This window comes from Macrobrachium nipponense, chromosome 1 (assembly GCF_015104395.2).
Source record: "Macrobrachium nipponense isolate FS-2020 chromosome 1, ASM1510439v2, whole genome shotgun sequence".
In the NCBI taxonomy this organism is placed as follows: Eukaryota; Metazoa; Arthropoda; class Malacostraca; order Decapoda; family Palaemonidae; genus Macrobrachium; species Macrobrachium nipponense.
This window is the reverse complement of record NC_087200.1, coordinates 203225784-203247432: the sequence shown is the minus strand read 5'-3', so window position 1 is coordinate 203247432 and position 21649 is coordinate 203225784. Positions and strand designations below refer to the sequence as shown.

General features: G+C 42.6%; 2 protein-coding genes across 2 annotated transcripts in view; one reads left to right on the top strand and one right to left on the bottom strand.

Moving 5' to 3' along the window:
* The window catches only part of LOC135220284 (F-box only protein 28-like), a gene marked incomplete at its 5' end in the record, with an annotated part of 31195 nt that extends 16936 nt beyond the window's left edge, over positions 1-14259 (bottom strand). The window contains 2 exon segments of the mRNA XM_064257541.1: positions 7023-7181; positions 14161-14259. Of these exon segments, the coding sequence (XP_064113611.1) occupies positions 7023-7181; positions 14161-14259 (258 nt within the window).
* The window catches only part of LOC135219066 (uncharacterized), a 155253-nt gene that overhangs the window by 92839 nt on the left and 40765 nt on the right, over positions 1-21649 (top strand). The window lies entirely within an intron of this gene.

Here is a 21649-nt window from a genome sequence, read left to right as displayed (position 1 = left end):
GATCTGAGCCAGCTCTCGAGGCTTTTCAGAGACTTTCTCATAGAAAGAGTAGGGTCATCCTGACGAAGGAGGAGGACTTCGACAGTTTCGTACTAGATAATAAAGATCCCGGAGAAGGGGGAATCCGACGGGCGTAGCGAGTCTCCAAACACTTGCAACAAAAGAGAAGCAAGTCTCTTATAGTCCGAAACTCCTGCATCTTTGGAGATATCTTCTTCTGAAACTTCTTCCAAAAGCGATGCAGGCGAAGAGGGCTTTGCCTTTTCAGGAGACCGATCCGGAGGGAAAAGAAGCCTTTTTCTTTCGTGAATCTTATCTGTAGGAGAATCAATGTCCCCCCCTTGTTGGATATCCGAAACCTTGTTTCTATCCTCCTTCCTGCAAGAGTCCTGGAGCTTCCCCATACTCGGGCTTCTGCTCTGCTCCTGCGCCTGCTAGGAGAGGCGCTTGCGTCCTGAATCAGACGCCTGTGAGGCGAAGAGCGCCTGCGAGGAGAAAGGAGAGAACATCCTGTCCTGGCGCCAAGAAGGAGAGGCGCTTGCATCCTGGTGAGTGCGCCTGGGCCAAGAAGGGAGAGGCATTTGCATCCTGGTGAGGATGCCTGGTCCAAGAAGGAGAGGCATTTGCGTCATGATGAGGACGCCTGGAAGGCGAAATGCGCTGCGAGGAGAAAGGAGAGAACCCTTTGTTCCCGTAGTCCAGTAGCGGAGACGTTTTCGTCCTGGTAACTGCGTCTAGCAGGCGAATAGCTCCTTTTCCCTTTGCGTCCATTCGGAGAGGCGCTAGATTCTCTCCTATACCTCCTGGGAGGCGAAGAACACTTGTCCAAATCGAGGCGCCTATTCAGTGATACTCTTGCGTCCTTAAAAGGATATCTATAAGATCCTACGGGACTCCTGATTCCTGGGTACTTGCCAGAGGGAGAGGGTTGTTCCTTCGGGAAAAGTCTAGAGGACGAACGAACGCTCCTTCCTTCTTGCGGAGCTCTGAAAAGAGAGGGGCTCTATTCTCTCATGAGAAATCCGCGAATCAGGCTCCTGATACTTGCCATGAGAGGCGTAATCGCCTCTAGAAAAACTCCTGGGAGAACTCTTGCTCGTAGGGAGTTTCCGATTAGCGTTCTTAGCAGGAGAGGACATACGAGTCCTGTCATACCAAACTGAAGAAGGTCTCGCTGGGACGAAAACCTTTCAGGCGAGGAGCGTCTGCTAACGCCAGGGCGCCTACTCTCTGAGGCTCTCCTAACAGAACTCTTGATGAAGAGAAACGTCTTTCTTCCTAGAAGAGCCTTCAGAAAGAACTCCTACTAAGGCAGACAACTGCTGCTGGAGTCCTACCAAGACTTCCTTTGTCTTGTGTGCGAAACCTTCCAGAGAAGAGTCAGGAGATCTCGTAGCTCTCTTCTTACGAGCAGGAGAATACTCCGGAAAAGGTTCAGGACTGGAATGCAACGCTTCGCTTGCTGGCGTTTTCCAGGTTCTCTTAAGAGGACGCGACTTAGAGGCAGAACTCCATCCTCTCTTGGGGACGAAGAGTCTGAGTCCGAAAAAGCACTTCCTGAGGACGCCTTTTGCAGTAGCTGTCCTTGGCAGCAGCCTGGGAAGCGGCTACAGGATCTGCCGAAGGGTACGCCTGACCGTTGGGAATACTCTACATCCCCCTTGCGGCTTTCGACATTCCTCCTCCCTTGGTCATGGGAGTCTGAAAGAGGTCTAGGCCTAGGAGCAATGCGGAGTCGGTCAGACGCCCCCTCCACTTCACTGGGGACACTGCACAAATCACTGCACACATCACTGCGCTTACCTGTCTCCTTCATTGCTTGCAGTTGCGATTTCAAGTTGATTATTGAGGCTCTCATTGCAGCACTTTTCCGTAGACGCATCTACAGGTTCGCTGCTGGGGGAAGGGCTGAAACCAAACTATGAGCAGGTGAATTAACAGAAGAGTTAGGAGCTACTTCCTGCTCAATAGAGCAGGATCTACTTCTTGAGCTTCTGATGGAAGCCCTCCTAACTCTATCTTTCTCAAGTTTTCCTTACATAAGAAGCCAAGGTCTTCCATTCCACTTCCGTTAAACCCTCACATTCCAGACAGGTGTTAGTCGCAGAACAATCATTCCCCCTACATTTTTTACAGACCGTGTGAGGATCCACCGATGCTTTCGGTAGCCTCACCTTACATTCTTCTTTCGTACACACTCTAAATACAGGTACCACGTCAGACATTTTAAAGAGTATCCAAACCAAAAATCCAAAAAACGGTCCACGATAAGCGTATGCCAAAACCAAAGATCAATGTACATCACCAAAGGTCAAACAAATAATCCTCGGCCAACGAGAAAAGAATTCCAAAGCAGGAGGTACCAACAACGGTGGGTTGTTGCTACCGGCGACAGAAAAATTCTGGTTAGAAAACGGGAATGGTTCCTATTCCCGCCACCCAGCGGCGGGAGTGGGCTGGTCACCTGACCTACCTGTCGCGTGTGCCGCGAGTTGTTTGAATTCTGGTCGGGACGTCAGAGACTATAGCTAAGTATATATCTGCCGGGGAAGTTGCATGTACAAAAAACTAGGAACATCACTACATACTCCTCCAACAGATGACTTATTAAAATGTCCGTGAATGGTCACGGGTGTGGCAGATGTACAAACGTGAGTTGGAGAGAAATCCCGAACACTTGAGATCGAAGGAGAATCCCCCAGAGTCGAACTCTTGGAAGCACCAGTGAGAGGGGCAGGCAAACACTCCTGCTGCACCAACTCTGCGCTCACCACCTTCGACCTCTTGACAGGCGCCTTGAGATCCTTACGCCGACGAATAGGCCTTGGAGAAGAAGGAGCACTTGCATCATGTGCACAGACAAGGGAGGTTGCAACATGCTCACGATGTGAAAGGATGGGGGAGGTTGCAACACGCTCGCAATGTGCACGGATGAGGGAGGATGCAACACCCCCGCGATTCGATGCAGAGGACGAAGCAGCCACTGCAGATTGCACAAGGGAAGATACACTAACACTCTCCGAAACACCAACACTCTTGAGAATACGTCCGCGTTGTTCCTCCCTTGTAGGTGAAGAAGAAGCAAAGTCCTTAGCCTTCCAATGCTTGATACGCCGACGTGGCGTAGAGGGGGAAGAGGGAGAGGAAGACAGCACTGGCTTCTTATGTGATCTCTTCGCAGGAGGCAGGGACGAAGCAACACGTTTCCTTCCAGTCCTCCCAACCGACAAGGCAGCCAACTTATTATCCAAAACAGAGCCCAACCTCTTAAGCACTGCCTGGCATATAAACTCAGACTGATCTGCAAGAGAAGGCTCCGATGACATGGAAGGGAGATGTAGCGAACTGGGCGGCAGGGATAACATCACGACTGAGAGAGGCAGTGCAGAGGAGACGACTGGGAGTGACATCACAAGTGGTGATGACATCACGGCTTCCCCTTGATGTGAAGAGGAATCAGATGCCACTGGCAGAGGAATACACAACGACTGATCCCGTGATGTCATCAACGGGGCTGACGCCATGGCTTCCCTCTAACTCAAAGAAGCGGCAGCAGACACTGGCAGAGCAGTACAAGATGGCTGACCTCAGCTACCCACGAAGACGAGGCCAGGAGGAGGGGGGATGGCCTGGCCAACCTGAGGAGGGGGGTAGCAAGCCTACATAAAGTGCGCTAGCAACCCCTCCAAGGACGGAGGACCCCGTAGCCCGAGTGTCTTCCAAATCGCTTCTATCTTGGACGCCTCCGACTCTGGAATAAATGAGAATGATGAAAAAGCCTCCCCCTTCTCGGGAATCACATTAACTCCTGAAGAAGGATGGGCAACATTACAAACATCAGCCTGGTGGCCTCCCGATACTTCCAGTGACAAATCAGTGGAAGAAAAGGAAGGAGACACAGTAACAACGCTACTATGGGGGGTGAATACTGCAAGAGATGAAGCATCGGGAAGAGGCGAAAAAACCTTCAGTGAAGGCAGAGTCGAAATCCTCTGATGTTCTCTCTTGCTATAAAACGACTTCCACTGCTCTTTAGGCCATGCCCGGCATTCCGTGCAAGGATTCGTTATAGTACAAAAATTAGAACGGCACCTGCTACAAGTGATGTGGGGATCAGTCGCCACACCAAAGCCAAAAAAAGAGAACATGAAAACCTGGAATTCCGGGGCAGACACACATTGACGAGGCCAAGAAGGAGCAGAAGAAGCCATAATATCAGCCACACTCACACACACAAACATTAAACACAATCAAAACGGGCAATGAACCGGGTAAAGGCCAAGAGAGGTTAACCAACGACTCTCGCCCACGGCGGGTTAAAACAAAAGACTGACGCGATGGTGTAGGTGAGTGGCCCTTGATCTCTTCACCCAATCTACGCATGTGTTGCCAGATATCACAAGATTCCTTGCTTTCATCTGTTTTTTAACCGGATCCAGCTAGGCACTAGAAATTATCCAATTGTTAAGACCGAAGGTTTGTTCGTGTATGAACAATACTCATTCATACTCATAAAATACTCCTATTCATTCTATCTTCCGAGTTAACGTTTTCCACGATGAATTTCCATTTTCTATATGTCCTCTCCTCATAGTAAAAGTTTAGTATATTTATGTATTTTTGTCAATAGATGGTGGTGTGCACTGTTTACTTTATAAGCACCGATGTCAGAAGTGGTGCTACAAAATTGTTTACTTTATAAGCACTGATGTCAGAAGCTGGTGCTACAAAATTCTCTCCAAGTTCATAACTTTCAAAGCATGGAAAAAAATACTAAATACTCCTACTTATTTCTAACTTTCTGATTTCAACTTATTCTGTGATAAAATTCCCATTTTTTCTATATTTCCTCTTGCAGTAGAAAATAAAGGAAATGTTTAGTATGTACTTTTTTAATATATAACAATGTGCATTGTTTACTTTATGAACTTTCAATATCAGATGCTGTTCATGCAACTGCTCTCGAAGTTCATAACTTTCACTGCATGGTAAATATACTAAATTTTGTATGTTGCATGCATCTACATTTTGTTTTCCTCTTTTTACCTTTCTAGCATCCAAAGTAATTCTTTATAATATACTGCATGATAGTATACAAATGCTGTGAAAATAGTACACTCTGTCACTCCTGAATTAACAGGGGAATGTAAACATAAAAAAAAATAATGCACTGCATATAAAAAAACCAACTTACCAACAATGCAAGATATGAACAGCCGTCTGGAACACAATTCATTCGTAAATAGGGTGGTGACTGTACAAGGAGCTACAATGCACATACAATTGTAAATTAACCATTCCATCCAAAGAATGGTATACTACTGGCATATCAATACATAGACAAAATATTTTTTTGTTTCACAGAACAAACCTCTTAGATTTTACCTGAATTAGCCACTTGCAGTGCAATAATCAGCCTTGAAATAAAGCCGTTCCTGAATGTGGGAGCACTACATCAAGTCTTCTTCCAGCAGAATACTCATCCTCTAAGTGAAACCCCTTTAATCATACACTGTATATCATGAAGAGTTATCATAAGCCTTATTAGTGTGAAGGTACCTAACACTGGAATGAGGATATTCAAAGTAAAATAGGAGGTTTGGTCTTATGCAAAAGGATTTTTCTTTCAAGTTCACAAAAGGAACAAATATGACAAATTTTTAACCAATTTGTATTTTTCATAGCTAACAAACCTGAGGTCTTAACAATAGGATAAATTCCGAGCGCCGGCTGGTCATCAGTTAAAAAGAATCATAGATAGTAAAGCAAGAAATCAGTGATGTCCTGATTTTGGAAACCTGACTAAGATGGCTAAAGATTGAAATGGTATATGAGTAGAGAAATAACAGAAATGGTGGCTATTGCATAAAAATAAGTGGTAAGTGCCTATAAATAATGGGAAAGGACATAAATGTGAGAGACTGGTGTTAAATACCTATATAAAGCCACGATAAAATATCTGGAAGAGGAAAAGGAACACAATCCTAATTAGTGTCAATGTAGGAAATTACCAAGTCAGAGAAAAACTACAGTAGTGCTGTATGCTTTTTAACTGCACTGACAAAATAACACAAGGCTCCATTTATGAATAGTAAAATAGTTGCTTATATCCAAGTGAATACATCTAAACAGATATTCTTCCTACTGCAGAATCTCCTAAATGGTATATTCAAACCTGAATTCAATACATAATATAAACATATAATTGGTATAATTATGCTTTCAAAAAACTCATATTTAAAACAAAATTTTGAAGGTTAACATCCTATACAACTTCCTGGAAAATATGCACCCACGCAGAAGGAAATACTATCGTATAAATTTATATATGAAAAAAGGATAAAAACAATTATATATGAAACAAGGATAATGATTGCTAGGAGAATGTTACAAAACAAAACAAAAAACCACAGACACATACTACATGTACATGAAACATTATCAAAACGTACAAATATCTCAATGAATACTCAGAAAACATGTAGGATGCCACAAAATTCTAAAATGAAAATTCCCATTTCAATTCTATGTAAGGAAGTTAGAAAAAATATGATGACAATCAAAACATACTTTTGTTTCCACACAATCAAATAGTCCCTGAAAGTGATGGTGAGTCAGCTTAAGACTACTATGCCTTTTGAATGAAATCTCATGCATTACAGTACTATTAGAGGCCAGTTCACTTGTCTCATGAAGTAATCAGTAGACAGTTAAATGTGTCTACTGGGTGATAGAGACAATGGAAATCAAGAGGTTTGTTTGTTGTTTTTCCAATAGTACACAAGGGATACTAATAAAGAATAAACAATTACAATTCTTATCATAATACAGATAAAACATACAATTCCTTTCAAGGTCAAAGACCTACACATAACAAAAAAGAAGTATTTTTAACCCTCCAGAAGGAGCATTGCACGATTTAATCTTGCAATATTCTGATTAATTAAAATGATTTTTTTTATGATATAATGAAACAGTCACTATATAGGCACAAAAGGAGTACATGCAGAAATAACACTAACCTTTCCCGGTATAAAGCAGCACATCTGGCAATCAACATACTTCATAAAAGTCATATTGAGTAAAGAAAGTCGGGTTTCAATGGCTGTAAGAATGTCACAGTGCCGATAGAGATGATGATTTCGTCGTTCTGATTCTCTTCTTGGCAGTTGACTTTTCACCTATAAGAACAGTGAATGTTAATTATCTCATGTTTGAATATTAATTTAAGGTCTCATTTTTAACACAAAATAAATACACTGGCCTGCATTGTTTTCAAGGTCTAACATATACCTAATTTTCAGCCAGTTTTTTGCACTGAATTCAAAAATCATTCTCATTTTACTTAATCAGATCAAGTTAATGAAATATTGGCACAATAAAAATATCCTAAATTCCAATCTATTTGTAGGTGAATGAAACACAATATTTTAAATAGACTGGATTTATTCAAATAAGGCTTACAAAATATTTTGAATAGATACAAAGAAGAATATAATGAACTAAGGAAGCTACTCATGGATGATAGTCTCTCCAGGGACTTCCGTTTGTGATGAGCAGACTCCACATCCCTATTCAAGTATCAGCAGTAGTCAGCCAGAAAGTTGACATTCCATCGGCCTTGATAGCATTCCTCCATAACACTGATATCTTGGTGAAAGCACTCGCCCTGTTCTTCACTGAAGCCTCCACAATTCTCAGGAAAATAGTCCAGATGAGACCGGAGGAAGTGCATTTTCACTGACATGCATGCACAAAGTTGGCAGAAATTCTCCCCCCCATCAACTCATCAACCACCTTCTCATACTGGGAACTTCTTTGGTTGCGAAGGAAGTTTGCAATGATTGACGTAAGGGGCAACCAGGCAGAGAGTTCAGCAGGATTCAGTGCATCATCAAAACTTACGTCCTTGATGAGTTCCCTTATTTGAGGACCATCAAATATACCTGCCTTAAGTTTCTCTATGCTTTTTTGTTGAAACTTCTGATGGAGTAAAGCAAATCCTCTACCTTCCCTGTCCGATGCCTTTACAAAATTCTTCATGAGACGAGTTGATGTGAGGGCTGGCAGCAGTATCTTGCTGTGTTCAACCAAAGGGTGGCACAGAACATGTGACCAAGGTTTTAATCCTTGTCTTGATGGCCACTCTTGTCTGACATAATGATGGTCATCAGCACGGCTATCCCATAACCACAGAAAGCATGGATAATTTGTATAACCACCTTGAAGTCCTAAGATATAAGTCAAACAACTTTAAGATCTCCACAGATCAACCATTTATGTTCCTGGTAGTTCAGAGCAGACAACAGACGTTCCTTGCTTTTGTGGGATTCTTTCATTTCAACTGAGTGTCCAACGGGGATCGCTGAAAACTTATTTCAGTTATTCAGAAGAACTGCTTGAGACTTCTGTTAAGATGAGTCAATGAAAAGTCTCCATTCCATAACATCATACTTCAGACCAAGTAATTCAATCAGGTCAGCAATATTGTACAGTAGACCAGTGAAGATGCTTCATCAAACGTGAAGAATTTTCTAATTCTCTCTCGTGGTCCTGATACCAACAGAATGTTGTTCCTGGTGCCAGTAGACATTTCTCTCGAAGTCAAGAACCCAGTAACTGGGCAGACTCCTTGACTGGCTTTATGGCAGAAGGAAACATCAGGGTATTGAACATGGTGCTTGTTCTTGCGATTGATGCCTTTTAGATTTGTCATGCAAAAAGTAGCAGTTGGTAATGTTATCTTTACCTTCCCTCCATGATTGGGACACCAAATGGCATACTCTTCCTTTTCTTGTTCCTCCAATCCTGCAAGTCTCTTCACGTTTTGCAGCAGATATGGGGACCAAATGGCTTACCCTGGTCCCATAGTTGACTCCAAATTAAGCTGGGGTATTGCCCTTCTTCACAAAAGAAAAATCCGTGATTTTTTGCTTGGACGGTCTGGAAGAACCACATGTCCGCAGATGTAACAGAAACCTATTAGGATGGTTTTTTACACTTCCAATCCATTTTCATACTTGTCTAGACTTGAAAAGAGAAAATAAAATTAATTACTATAATATTAAAGGTTACCTACGACCCAGTTTTGCACACATACACACACAAAAAAAAAGCCCATAAACGCTTGGATAATTGCAATATTTTGGAAAATATGCTGGAATAGAAATAGACTATCCCCCTTTTAGAAAACCAGAAACCTGACCCAGGAAATTAAACTATTTTTTTCATTCAGCTGCAAAAAGGGTCCTAATTCAGTTAGGAAAAAACAAACTTGACCTTTGAAGAAAAGTTTTGAAATGCAGGCCAGTGATATGAATACTTTATATATAATTTTCATGCTTCATACATATAAAGACTAAAGTGGTAGTATACAAGTTTTTCAAATGACCAGTCCAAAGATGTTCCAGCTTTTATGTTGATAAGACCACCATGACAACCAGCAAAGAGGATCTCCTGTAATGCCCAGGGAGGCACCATAAAAAAACAACCAAATGAGGAGAGGCACAGCATACTAGCATCACAAGAAAGACAATACAGGGGTCCTCGAGTTACGACGTTGATCCGTTCTTAAGATGCGTCGTAACACGATTTTCAGGTAAGTCGGAACATTAAAAAATACACATGATTTAATGTAAATACCTATCAATAACAACGAGAGAACAATTCCTTACCTTTATTAATTTGGTTGGCTTGCACACTGGAGAGGAAGCTGCGGTGCTGGAGAGACTGGGGGAGGTTAGTGAAGAGAAAAAGAACCTCCAGAAGATGCTGGAGATGCTGGGGCAGGTGAGTCTTGAGGTGAGGCAGAAGAACCTACAGAAGGTGCTGGAGATGCTGGGGCAGGTGGAGTCTGGGTTAAGCAGAACATTCAGAAGGTGCTGGTAGATTGTGGGGCAGGCAAGTCTGGGTGGGTTAGCAGAACATTCAGAAGAATGGGCTGGGAGATTGTGGGGGCAAGGCAAGTGCTGGATTAGCAGAGGCAGCTGAGGTAGAGGGTACAGGATCTCTTGCAGGCCTCTCTACCTTCTTAAAATACTGCTCCAGGTTAGTCTGAAACAGAGAGCAAACCTCTTTTCATCCAAGATCTCCTTGTAACACTGCATCAAATCCATGATGCCTCTGGAAACCCTAGTGAACCTGTCCAAGTTGGGATCCTGAGCCTCAAAAGTTGCCAACCACTTGCTGCAACTCTGCCAAAACCTCTTGCCAAGTCCTGCCTTGTGAAAGCCTTAGGCTCTGGGTGGGTGCTTCTTCTTCTTCCTCTATCATCTGCTTCTCCAGTTGTATCAGGTTCCTCAGCAGATAACTCCTCGCCATGAGACTCCAGCAGCTCTACATCATCAACCTCCATCTCCAAATTGATTTCCTTACTCAGGGCAACAACGTTCTTGACAAACTTGCTGAACTGTGTCCTCAAACCCATGGAAATCATTCACAAATTGAGGACAAAATTTTCTTCCAGACACCATTCTTGTTTGTTTGCTTAATCTCCTCCCAGGAATCAGCAATGTTCTTTACAGCATCAAGGATGTTGTAGGATTTCCAAAAGTCCTTCAGAGTCAAGTCCTTCTTGGTTTCAGTTGCCTGTAAAGCCATAGCAATTGTCTTCGTAGGTAGTAGGCCTTGAATCGAAGCAATCACCCCTTGGTCCATAGGCTGTAAAAGGGCCGTGGTATTAGGTGGAAGGTAAACCACCTTGACATTAGGGTTGAAGTCTCCCAGCTGGGCAGGGTGTCCAGGGGCATTGTCCAGCACTAGCAACACCTTAAGGGGATACCCTTGGAGGCGCAATACCGCTCCACACTTGGAACAAAATGGTATACGCAACCAGTCCTCAAACACTGCAAGTGTCACCCATGCCTTCTTGTTGGACTTCCAAATTACTGGTAGTTGACCCACCCTTCCAAATGCCCTTGAGTGCCCTTGGTATTTTCAGCCTGATACACCAACAAGGGCTTCAGTTTGAAGTCGCCAGCTGCATTACCCCCAAGAAGTAAAGTTAGCCTCTCCTTGCTGGCTTTATGACCGGGTGTGCTATTCTCCTCCTTGGCGATGTAAGTGCGGTTAGGCATACGCTTCCAAAACAAACCTGTCTCATCCACGTTAAACACTTGCTGAGGCAGAATAACCCCCAACCCCCCCCCTCCTTAATTATCTCAGACAACGCTTTAGGAAATTCACTCGCTGCTTTCTCATCCCCACTAGCAGCTTCACCTTGCACTTTAAAGGTTATGGTAATTGGCCCGAGCCTTAAATCGCATAAACCAACCCCTACTAGCCACAAACTCTTCACTTTCACTTGCCCTCCCCCTTTTCTTTTTCAACGCTTCAAACAATCTTTTCGCCTTCTCCTAAAGAATCACCAATAACCGGCTGACTGGATACGCCGTTGATTTTGGTCTTCCAACCAAAGCACCAATAACCTTTCCATTTCAATTATTAGACCACTACGCTGCTTAGTTATCACTGTTTCCACCGCACCATTTTTCCCCCATAGGAGCAGATCCTTTCACATGTTCAACGATGCGCTCTTTATCTTTGATAATGGTAGCAACGGTCGAACGGCTAAGGTCCAAAGCGAGCGGCCAATGTTTGTTGGCGTTTCTCCCTTCTTTCTCAGATTCGGTTTTTTATAATGTCCCATTCAATTTCCATGGTGATGGCCTTTTGTTTCTTCGATGCACTACCATCAGAAGAGTCCGCCTTGCGCTTGGGAGCCATAACAAAGAGCAAAACAAAAAGTTACAAAAACGATACAACACAAGGGAGAGAGGAGGCAGCGTAAACAACCAAAATGGCGTATGGGCGCGGAATGAGCGTAGCGGAGTGACGCCGTTCTCTCCCCCACAAAGCGTATTCTTCCACCGTGCGCCCGGCCAAACTAGTTCGCGTTTGTTTACGTTCGCTTACGACGGTAAACTGCAAGACGGAACGACACATAATATTATTTTTTATATTTTTATGGGGGCGCGTTCGTAACCACGAAACATCGTAAGTCGAGACCGGCGTAACCCGAGGACCTTACTGGTAGTGGGAAAACAAAGTACTCTACAGTTAGAACCCTCGCATTCATAGGAGGATGGGGTACCAGACAGCCAACCCCCAACCCCACTGCGAATATCTCAATCCACGAATCCTTACAACCCCTCCAAAAAACACTTAGAAATGCTTGATAGTTAAAACACAAAAAAACCCTCAAAAAATCTCGGTCCCCACTTCCTAAGAAGTGGGAGAGCCAGTGAGAGTGCCAACTGGACCCTCAGGAGTCTTGAGGCGAGACTTCTTCAGGGCGGAGAAGATACCTTCTCCTTCTTAGGCTGTGAAGCCTTTGAAGGGAGAGGTGAGGAGGCAGCAGATGAGGATGAAGACAAAGCTGAAGATGACAACAACCCCTTGGATCACTTCTTCTTCGCTTTCCTCTTCTTCAGCTTCCGCAGTAGAGTCAGGGAACCCCAAGGGGCGGCAGATTGACTCATCGCGGGTCCATGGAGCCTGATACATTGGACATTTTTTGGTACGGGAGCAGGAGCAGGTGTAGAACCAGAGTCAGGAACAACAGCAGGAATGGCCAGGGGGTGGTGGGGGTACTTGTCACGACTAGAGGGGACAGAGGGGTGGTAACCCTTAGAACATGTAACGGTGCCACACCAAAACCAGGGGGAGGCACTGCAGTGACAGGAGCTGGCAACTGGTAGATTGGCAAGTTAGGTCTGGTCCCTGTCACTACTGTAGGTGATACATTTGTCAGGTGGTGAGACCAGACCAGGTGAGGAGGCACGTAGTAGCTGGGCAGCGTCACTGACAGAGTGCCAGCCAATCACAGGAAGTCATACTTGATCTAAACCTGACACCTCACCTGTGGAAGCAAAAGTTGGATTAAATGGGGGGGTCCCCATCGTTCCGAAGGTGTACCTTTGAAGCGAGGGAGGCCCCTAAAGGAGCTTTCCTCAGGTCTGCAACCACAGTCCCCTTCCTCTTCTCTCTCCGACTCGTCGCAAGGGGAAGAAGAAGCAGAAGCCTACTCCAAAGGGATGACATTAAGTACAGGACAATTGCTGGGAAAGAGGTAGGAGGAGGCAAGGTCAGGTACCGTAGGTGTGGTGGGAGGTGTCTTATCTCCCTCCACTGATTCAGTCTTCTTAATATATTTCCTCCTCCTGGCACGCTTCCCGACTGCAACACAGGCCACAAAGAACACTCTGCACACTTATCTTGAAGGCTGCATTCACGCCCACAGCAAGATGAACAGAGGGCATGAGGGTCAATCTCCACTGAGGCACGGACTTTGCCGCACCCCTTACCCTCTACCACAGGGCAGTGTCGGCTTGAGGCAGATGACACAGGCTGTTGTAATTCATTGGTTTGCACTTTTCTCAAAAACACAAACACACTATCAGAGAAATCAACATAAAGACAAAAGAAAAATCCCACCAGGACTGAAAAGAAATCAGCAATAACAGCCGAGCAGAGAGCGGTGAAGAACATGACTATCCACATCGACGGCCAAAAGCAAATTGGAATATTTACATTCGATCGGAGGGACTACAAAAGACCGGACCGGTAGTTAACTACCGAACCACCTAATTAAAGATTTCAGCAGCTGTGTCCAAGCTATGCCTTAAGTAATCCCTATTGTAAAGAAGAGAGGGTTTGTATATCATGTAGGAATAACTGAAATCCTTACAAAAGTTGCACTGTACAGTGAACCCCTGTATTCATGCCCTCTGGATTTGCAAGCCTCACATATTCTTGGATTTCTCTCTGGAACATTTACCCCCCATTTTTAGTGGAAAATTTGCCTATTCACAGTATTTTTCTATGAGAAATATCCACAAATTCATGTTTTTTTTTTACCAATTTCATCATAAAATGCATTTAATTTATTTTTTATGCAAAACCTATTTAAAAAAACCAGGTATTATAAAACATTTTTAGTAGGGATTTTTCTTGAGTTTTAACTAACAAAATACTTGACAGTTTTAAGCATTTTATAGGGTTTTCAAGTATTCGTGGGGGGAGGGGGGCATCTGGTACATTCCCTGTGAATAAAAGGGAACACTGTACTGGTATTATGATCTTGTTGAACTGGACATTAAATAATGTAATAACTAATACGTAACACAATATAGTATGTAGTAAGTACATTCACTAGCATACCTCTTTAAGGCACTTTGCTTGATGTTGTTCAACTTTACGGAAGCCTTTATTAAGCAGACTCTGGTTTACTTGGTTGAACCTCCGACACACCTGAAAATTATTATTTTATGATTAAAAAATATATAAAAATATCACATCCTTCCAATTAAAAAATTACTGTTAGGTTTCAGCAAATAATACAAAGAGGAAACTTTACCATATACTACTAAAGTATACCACAAAATCAACCGTTCATTTGTGATCCAACTACTATCTGATCATATATCTTGGAATTTGCTAGCACTGAAAACTGTGAATATGGGCCATTTGCATGTATTTATTAAAATAAGCTGTGTAACCAATTTATGTGATTTTTGGCAATCAGACAAATTCACTATGAGGCATCAAGCTAATTAATCAAAATTTACATTACATACAAAACTAAATCTTAAAACAAAAACAGTAGTTTGGTCTGTCTGTCTGCTGTCTGTAAGCTCTGTCGACGAACCAATTTATTAGCATTAGGGGTTAAAGAGGGGTGAAAGGAACACAGAGGGGTCTTTCCCTACTCAGTTGGACGACCTAACTAACAAGACCAAGCCATTTTCAAATTGTTGCTGAATATGGTAAGATACCGGTGAAAATTACATCTGGGAAAACTACTGCTCGGTTGGTAGCTTACTTTGAATTGTGAATTCTTACGTTCTGACAAGTAGGGCAGGTACAACAACATAGGAAATAACAAGAAAAGGAAATAAAAAGTTCAAGCGTTAGCTCGGCAAAAAACAAAAACCAACCGGTTAGTATAACAGTTACTTTAGAGTACAGTCAAACATCGTCTGGGCCGTGGCACCCGGCTCACTTGCCCGGGTACTGGGCCCACTAACTAGTTACAGTAAAAATAATTCATCCATGTAACTTTTGAGTAGTACACATGTAGTCTGGAAGCCACTGGGGCCAACCTGGACAATTTTGATATAGTTTTTTTCTCTTCATATTGAGTATCTCCATAGTTCAGACTCATCACACCCTTGGGCAAATTAAAATAATCAAGATGGCAGCCGTAGCTAGAAAAGCACAAGATATCTTCATTTTAACTAGCATAACTGTTTTTTTGTTATTAAATACTCAATATATATAGTCATTACATCTTTTATTATATATTACATTTATAATTATCAGTGGAATGATCCATTGACTTTCAGCAATGTCTATTTACGACTTGGAGGAATGCACATCTTGATGAATTATGTTGGATGTATTAGTACTCTCATGGAAAACTATGGATTGTTGGAACTTCTTACTGGCCCTTTTGGTGGAGCGAAGAAGATGTTGACGGAAATAAAGTTTCCTGGCAATGTGCAGGCACTTAGAATTCTCACAGAAGAGCTTCTCCGTTCTGTACTTGTACCCTACCAGATGGAAACCATGGACAGACTCTTTGCGGTGCTAGAAGAACTTTCTAAAAAGAGCAGAACTGCCAGATTATGGGTTGACTGCATGATAAAACCAGTTATGACAATGATGAAGTTTATCAGGGGTGAGCGAGAAAATGACTGGCCACTACATATGCAATCCATAAATGAAATGATGCCATTGTTCTTTGCTGCTGGCCATCAGAATTATGCAAGATATGGCTTTTATTTTCTGTGAAGTACAGTGCCGATGCCTGATGATGTCAGAAAGAGTTTCTTGAAAGGTCAACATACCATGCACCATATATCTGGCATGTTCAATGGTGTTTGGACAGATATGGCCAGTGAAACAACATACATCTGCTATAGACATGGTCAGTCAGGTATCATTGGGTTGACGTTGAAACCTGAAAGTCTGAAAACCTAGGCCTACAGTCTTCTATTTGCAACAGCCTAGTTACTGATCTAGATGGTATGAGAAAAGATGAAGTGGCAACTCAAACATGTCACAAGGAACAAATGTGTGGAAGGATACAGGCTGATCAGAAAGATAAACTCAGTCAGACAGAAAGTGGAACAAGCTATGCGCCACCCATTGTAACCAGATCAACATCCTGATGAAGGCCTAGTCAATGTAGTCACTGGATGTGTACTTAATGACCCTCAAATCAATGTGGACAAATCAGAAGACATAGGTAAATGTGAAATGTAAAAGTATGAAAGTGAATGACCTACGTCATTTCACAAGCCTCTCTCCAAAAACATAAAAACTATGGCCGTCAGAAAGAAACAGATGAAAATTGGGGACACTGAAGTTTGTGATACATAAACAATATATGCCAGAGCTATGGGCTTACAATCAAGTCCCAGAACCCTGAATACTTCAGTTCTTCTGAGCCATGAACTAGCACTGCATCCAACTTCAATCTTTGATAAGTCTGGCAAGCTAAAGGTAGCTATGGCTAAAGCTAGTTTGAAGAATTCTCCAAAGGTTGAAGTGTCAGCCAGAAATGTAGAAAGCCACGTTGAAGCAAAATTCCTTGATGGATGTGCTATCCTGTGGGTGGTACCATGGCCAGAGCACCCTGGGAGTATGGTGCAAGACTTCTTAGATGCTTTCAGAAGACACACTCACAGGCACTTGAAATTGTGTGATGTTTACCTTGCCTTTGACAGGTAATATGTTATATCATTATTATAAAATGTTTTTCTAGAGAGTAAATCAATAAATGTCATGATTAATAAAGAATTGCTTAAAGTAAGTTGTACTGCATCTAATTAAAGGGAGATATGTTAATAAAGTGAAATAGCATGACTGATATGGTACTTCGATAACTAATGCAATTTTTCATTAAAATAAGTATACTATATGATAATAATTCCTATTAAGGACATTTACAAGTTCACTATCTATACTATAATGCATTTAGTATGGTTTTAGATATGATTATATATCATTGTAGGTACATTCCAAACAGTATCAAGGAGTCAACATGGAGCCAAAGAGCCAAGGTTACTACAAGAGTCTATTCTCTAAGTTCTCACACATAGCTTCCACCTCAAAGAGTGCTTTTAACAATAACCAAGAATAAAATACAGTTGATTGATCTCAACTGTGAGGACCTGGTGAATCACAAAAATCAGTTTCAAGAGCATAGACTTGTGGTGACGGGAAAGCTTCCCACACCCATAGAGTTGTTCATGGGTAAATCCATTGTTTGTCATGATATGGAGACTGCATGAAGAGGCTGATACTATCTTGGTACAGCAGCTAGCTCTTATTCAGCCTCAATGTTCATTTGTTGTAGCAGATGACACAAGACATTTTTATGTTACTTGTACACTTCTGCCTTAAAAAAGAAATCCCTAGGAAGATTTATATGATGTCACCAGTGCAAGGTAGATCATGTATTGACATCCAAGCTGTAGTGCAAAGGCATGGTTTGTCTCTGTCAGATTTGTTACCAGCTCATGGACTTTCAGGATGTGACACCATCGGGTCCTTCCATGGAACTGGGAAAACTACTGTACTGAATACCCGAACGTCAGGACAATATCCACTGAGCTAACTTTGAAACGCTGACAAAAACCTGCCTGATGTTATTCCACAGTGTGCAGGATTAATGTGGGCCTGCTACAACCAGACTGGGTGTAAAACTATGACAGAAGCACAATACAAAGTTTGGGCATCAAAAGTTAGCCGTAGCACTGCAAGTGCACTTAAGTTACAAACATTGCTGCCAACAACAGAAGCACTTAGTGAAAATGTTGAACGAGCTCACTTGCAAGTTGCAATCTGGAAGAATGCTCTACAATCACAACCTCCAAATCTAGATCCCACAGACTTTGGATGGCATAAAGATGACTGTCTGTTTCCTGTTACTGTTCCTCAAGGTGTTGGGCTGGCTCCAGAGGAACTATTCAAACTTATAAGATGTTCTTGTCATGGAAGAATGCCTTGCAGTACACAAAGATGTGGGTGCTGTAGTATTGGCAGTGTGTGCTCAGTCTTCTGTGTGTGTTGTGGAGGATGAGTGTTAGAACAGTGAACCAAATGACTCTGATGATGACGGAGATGGCGATTCCAGCACATAATCTATATACTATAGTTTTGTATTTTTGAGAACATATTTTTGTGTTGTTATTTTTTACCATCTTAACAATTATGTACGTATGTGTTTAAATCATCATTTATATAAAATGTTGCAAAGCATACCCTTCAGTACAATAAGCAATAGTTTTGGAATTAAGAAAAAAATTAAGATGATGGATTGAAGATTGAAATAATGCAAGTTCTTTTTGGAAGCCATCTTGGGTGCCATCTTGAATATCTTAAATTGCCCAAGGGTAAGATGGCCACCCACCTGGGTATGACAACTTGGACCTATAGTAAGATAATATGAAGACTTACAATGTCCTCCTGGTTAGGGGTAAATTTATGGGGACCTGCTTCCGGACTAATATAATACATAAAAAATGATATTGTAATGATACAATTAAGTTTGTTCATACTTACCTGGCAGATATATATATAGCTGTATTTTTCCGAATCCGACAGAAATTTAAAAACACTTACAACACACGCAGTGGGAGTCAGGTGTGTTTTAGTACCCCTTATTCCCGCCGCTGGAGGCGGGTATCAGGAATCATTCCCATTTTGCTATTCAATATAAAATTTTTTTTATTTTCCACTGTCTCCTGAGGGAGGTGGGTGGGTACTTGATTATATATATCTGCCAGGTAAGTATGAACAAACTTAATTGTATCATTACAATATCAATTGTTCATGAAACTTACCTGTCAGATATATATATAGCTGAATCCCACCTTGGTGGTGGGGAGTAGACAGAATAGAAGATTTTAGGAAACATATATATGCAGATAATTGATATCTTGATTCCTTACCTGTTAGCATAGCTGACTTCGTGGTTACTGCCGCGTAAGTCTGCTTGTGCTACTAGAGTTGCCAGCGAGGTAGAGACCTATATAGCTGGTGCACTCCAGATGATCTGTCAACAGGGGCGAGACCACGACGTGACTAGACCATATTTGACCATACCATGAGGGCTAAGAAGTAAAATCAAATATATATATAAAAATATATATCACCACCTGACCCACCTAGCCAAAGTTAAGGTGTGTTAACTAAGGCTTAAGAGTTAAGAAGTCACCGTTGTCGGCGACTCAACTACTAAATTAAGAGCTCTTTCCTAAAAACCATTTTCTACAGGATAGGATGGAGTGGTACTTTCTTGTTCTTTTTTTTGGCCCCAAGATTGTGTCTGCAGACACGTATGGCCCAAGCGAGCAGCAGATCTCATATGCCATCTTCACATCTCGCAGGGAGTGTGAATTGAACACGAGAGTTGCTTCGCTAAAACATGGTACTCAGGATGTTGCTGAGTGCCATGCTCTGTTGAAATGGCTTTTTCCGAGGGCCGGCGCGCACCCTCACCTCGTGGAGTCATTCAAAATCAAAAGATTTCAAATCTTTGTGCCAAACAACAAAGAAGGAGCTTTTTTTTGGAAAGACCTCCTTAACAATAAAGCCAGGGGTGTTCTTCGATATGGGCAAGTCTGGTCTTTTTCGGAACACTGCAGATTGTCCGTACGACTTCGACTTTCTTGAGTTTATGTAGATAAAACTTGAGAGACCTGACAGGGCACAGGACTCTCTCTGGCTCCTGCCCACTCAACTTGTGCCATCCTTGCTTTTTTTTTTTCCAAGCTCCTGGCCCAAGGACAAAACGGGTTTTCCATTCTTAGGCCATAACGAAAAGCTTAGAGAGCACACCGCCTTGTGTTCTCAAAGCTAAAACTTGTGACGATGGCTTAAATCTCACTAACCCTCTTTGTCGTATCTAGGGTGGTTGTTAGAAAAATGCCTTCCTGATCAAATGCAAGAAGTTAACAGGTAGGGAGATGTTCGAATGCTTTGACATCAAGAACTTCAGACTATGTCTAAGTTCCATATTGAAAGCTTCGATCTGGACATGCAACAGACAGTCCGTCTGTACTAACGTCAGGTGACCGACCAGTTGACCAGTCAGACGAATCAAGGACAGCAAGGCTGTACCCTGAAGACCATAAGGCACTATTCTTCGCTGAAGGATGAGTGTTTGGACTGCCGGGCTGGCGATTCAAGCTAAGCAAACCTTGGGGGGTGTATCAACGCAAACCCAACGTCGTTAGCGAATCAACTCCTGAGCCACTCCTGACTCGAGCTTCTGGTGCCAGGAGAAAGGAGCAAGGAGGCAAAAAGGCGATGTTCAGTCCCGAAGGACGAATGCCTGACAGTCCCAACCCCTCCAACCTGGGTCTCATGTTAAACGATCATCGGGGGTGTATAAACGCAACCGACTTCGTCAACAAGAAACTCAGGGCTACTATATGTCTCCTGATCTCGCACGAGTGTCTGACTCCGAGAAAACAGGTGAGACAAAAAGTAGATGGTGAGCGAGTTTCGAGATTTCACAGAAACTCAAAGATCGTGAAGGGCTTGTTGTTTGACAGAAGCAAATCTCTGAGCCCAAAGGCCGTCAAACAACATATTTGCGTATTCTTTAATAGTTTTTTTTGTGTGGGACTGCCAGCTTATCCCAATTCTTCAAACGGAAGGGAAAGGGAAGACTGCAATCTTATGCTGTCAACATCTCGATAGTCTGAACGTAGGTCAGACTCAGAGCGGAGAGGTTATTAGGTACCTTTTTCGTGTTAAATTGGAGACCGACTCTCTCCGGAAAAAAAAGGTCCTTGGAAGGAATGACGTGACCTCTGTGGAATCTAGGGTCTTGAAGGACCAACATGGGGCGATTAGCGTCATTGTCGCTCCCTGTGATGATATAATCATCTTATTACATTTCCTAAGTGATTGAAAAAGGGGAAAAGAGACTAAACATCCATTCCCGTCAATATCATAGGATGGCGTTTAATGTTAACCGCTCCCGGATCGAGAAAAAGGGACGAGAAAAACAGCAGAAGAAGAAGCCTCTTTTTTTTTTTTTGTCGTCCTCAACCTAGCGAAGAGATGAATGAAAGGGACGTCCCTAAAGTCTCCACCAACAACTCTCAACAATACTTCTAAAGAAAGATTCCACCCCTCGGAAGTCAGTAGTTGCTGCCTTTTTTTTTTTTCGATCCGAGACGATTCGAGCGGACTTTTTGCAATCCTGTAACGAACCTCTAGAGGATCGTTCCATTCTACGCCTGTTGTTATAATAGGCTCTTTCTCGTAAACCCGAACCGGGACCGAGAGAAGATACTTCCTAAGATATGAGAGAGCTGTGGAAGATCAGAGTTGATATGGACCATGGTTCCAAAAAAAACTCGTTTCGAGGATGGAGGGACGACTGAATTGCTTCCACTTCTTTCAGATTATGATCCAGGACATCTGAAACCCTCTCCAGATGTCCGGCACTTCTTTCTATCACCTCAAGAGATACTTAACGCACCGAGAGATGTTCAGAATCATTCCTAGATCTTTAATAAAATTTCAGTTTCCCGGTAGGAAAAAAACTGTAGAGGTTCTGAATTGCAGTCTATTCAGGGAAACAAACTTCTTTAGGAAGGAAATGGTCCCCAAGCAAGCTCATCCA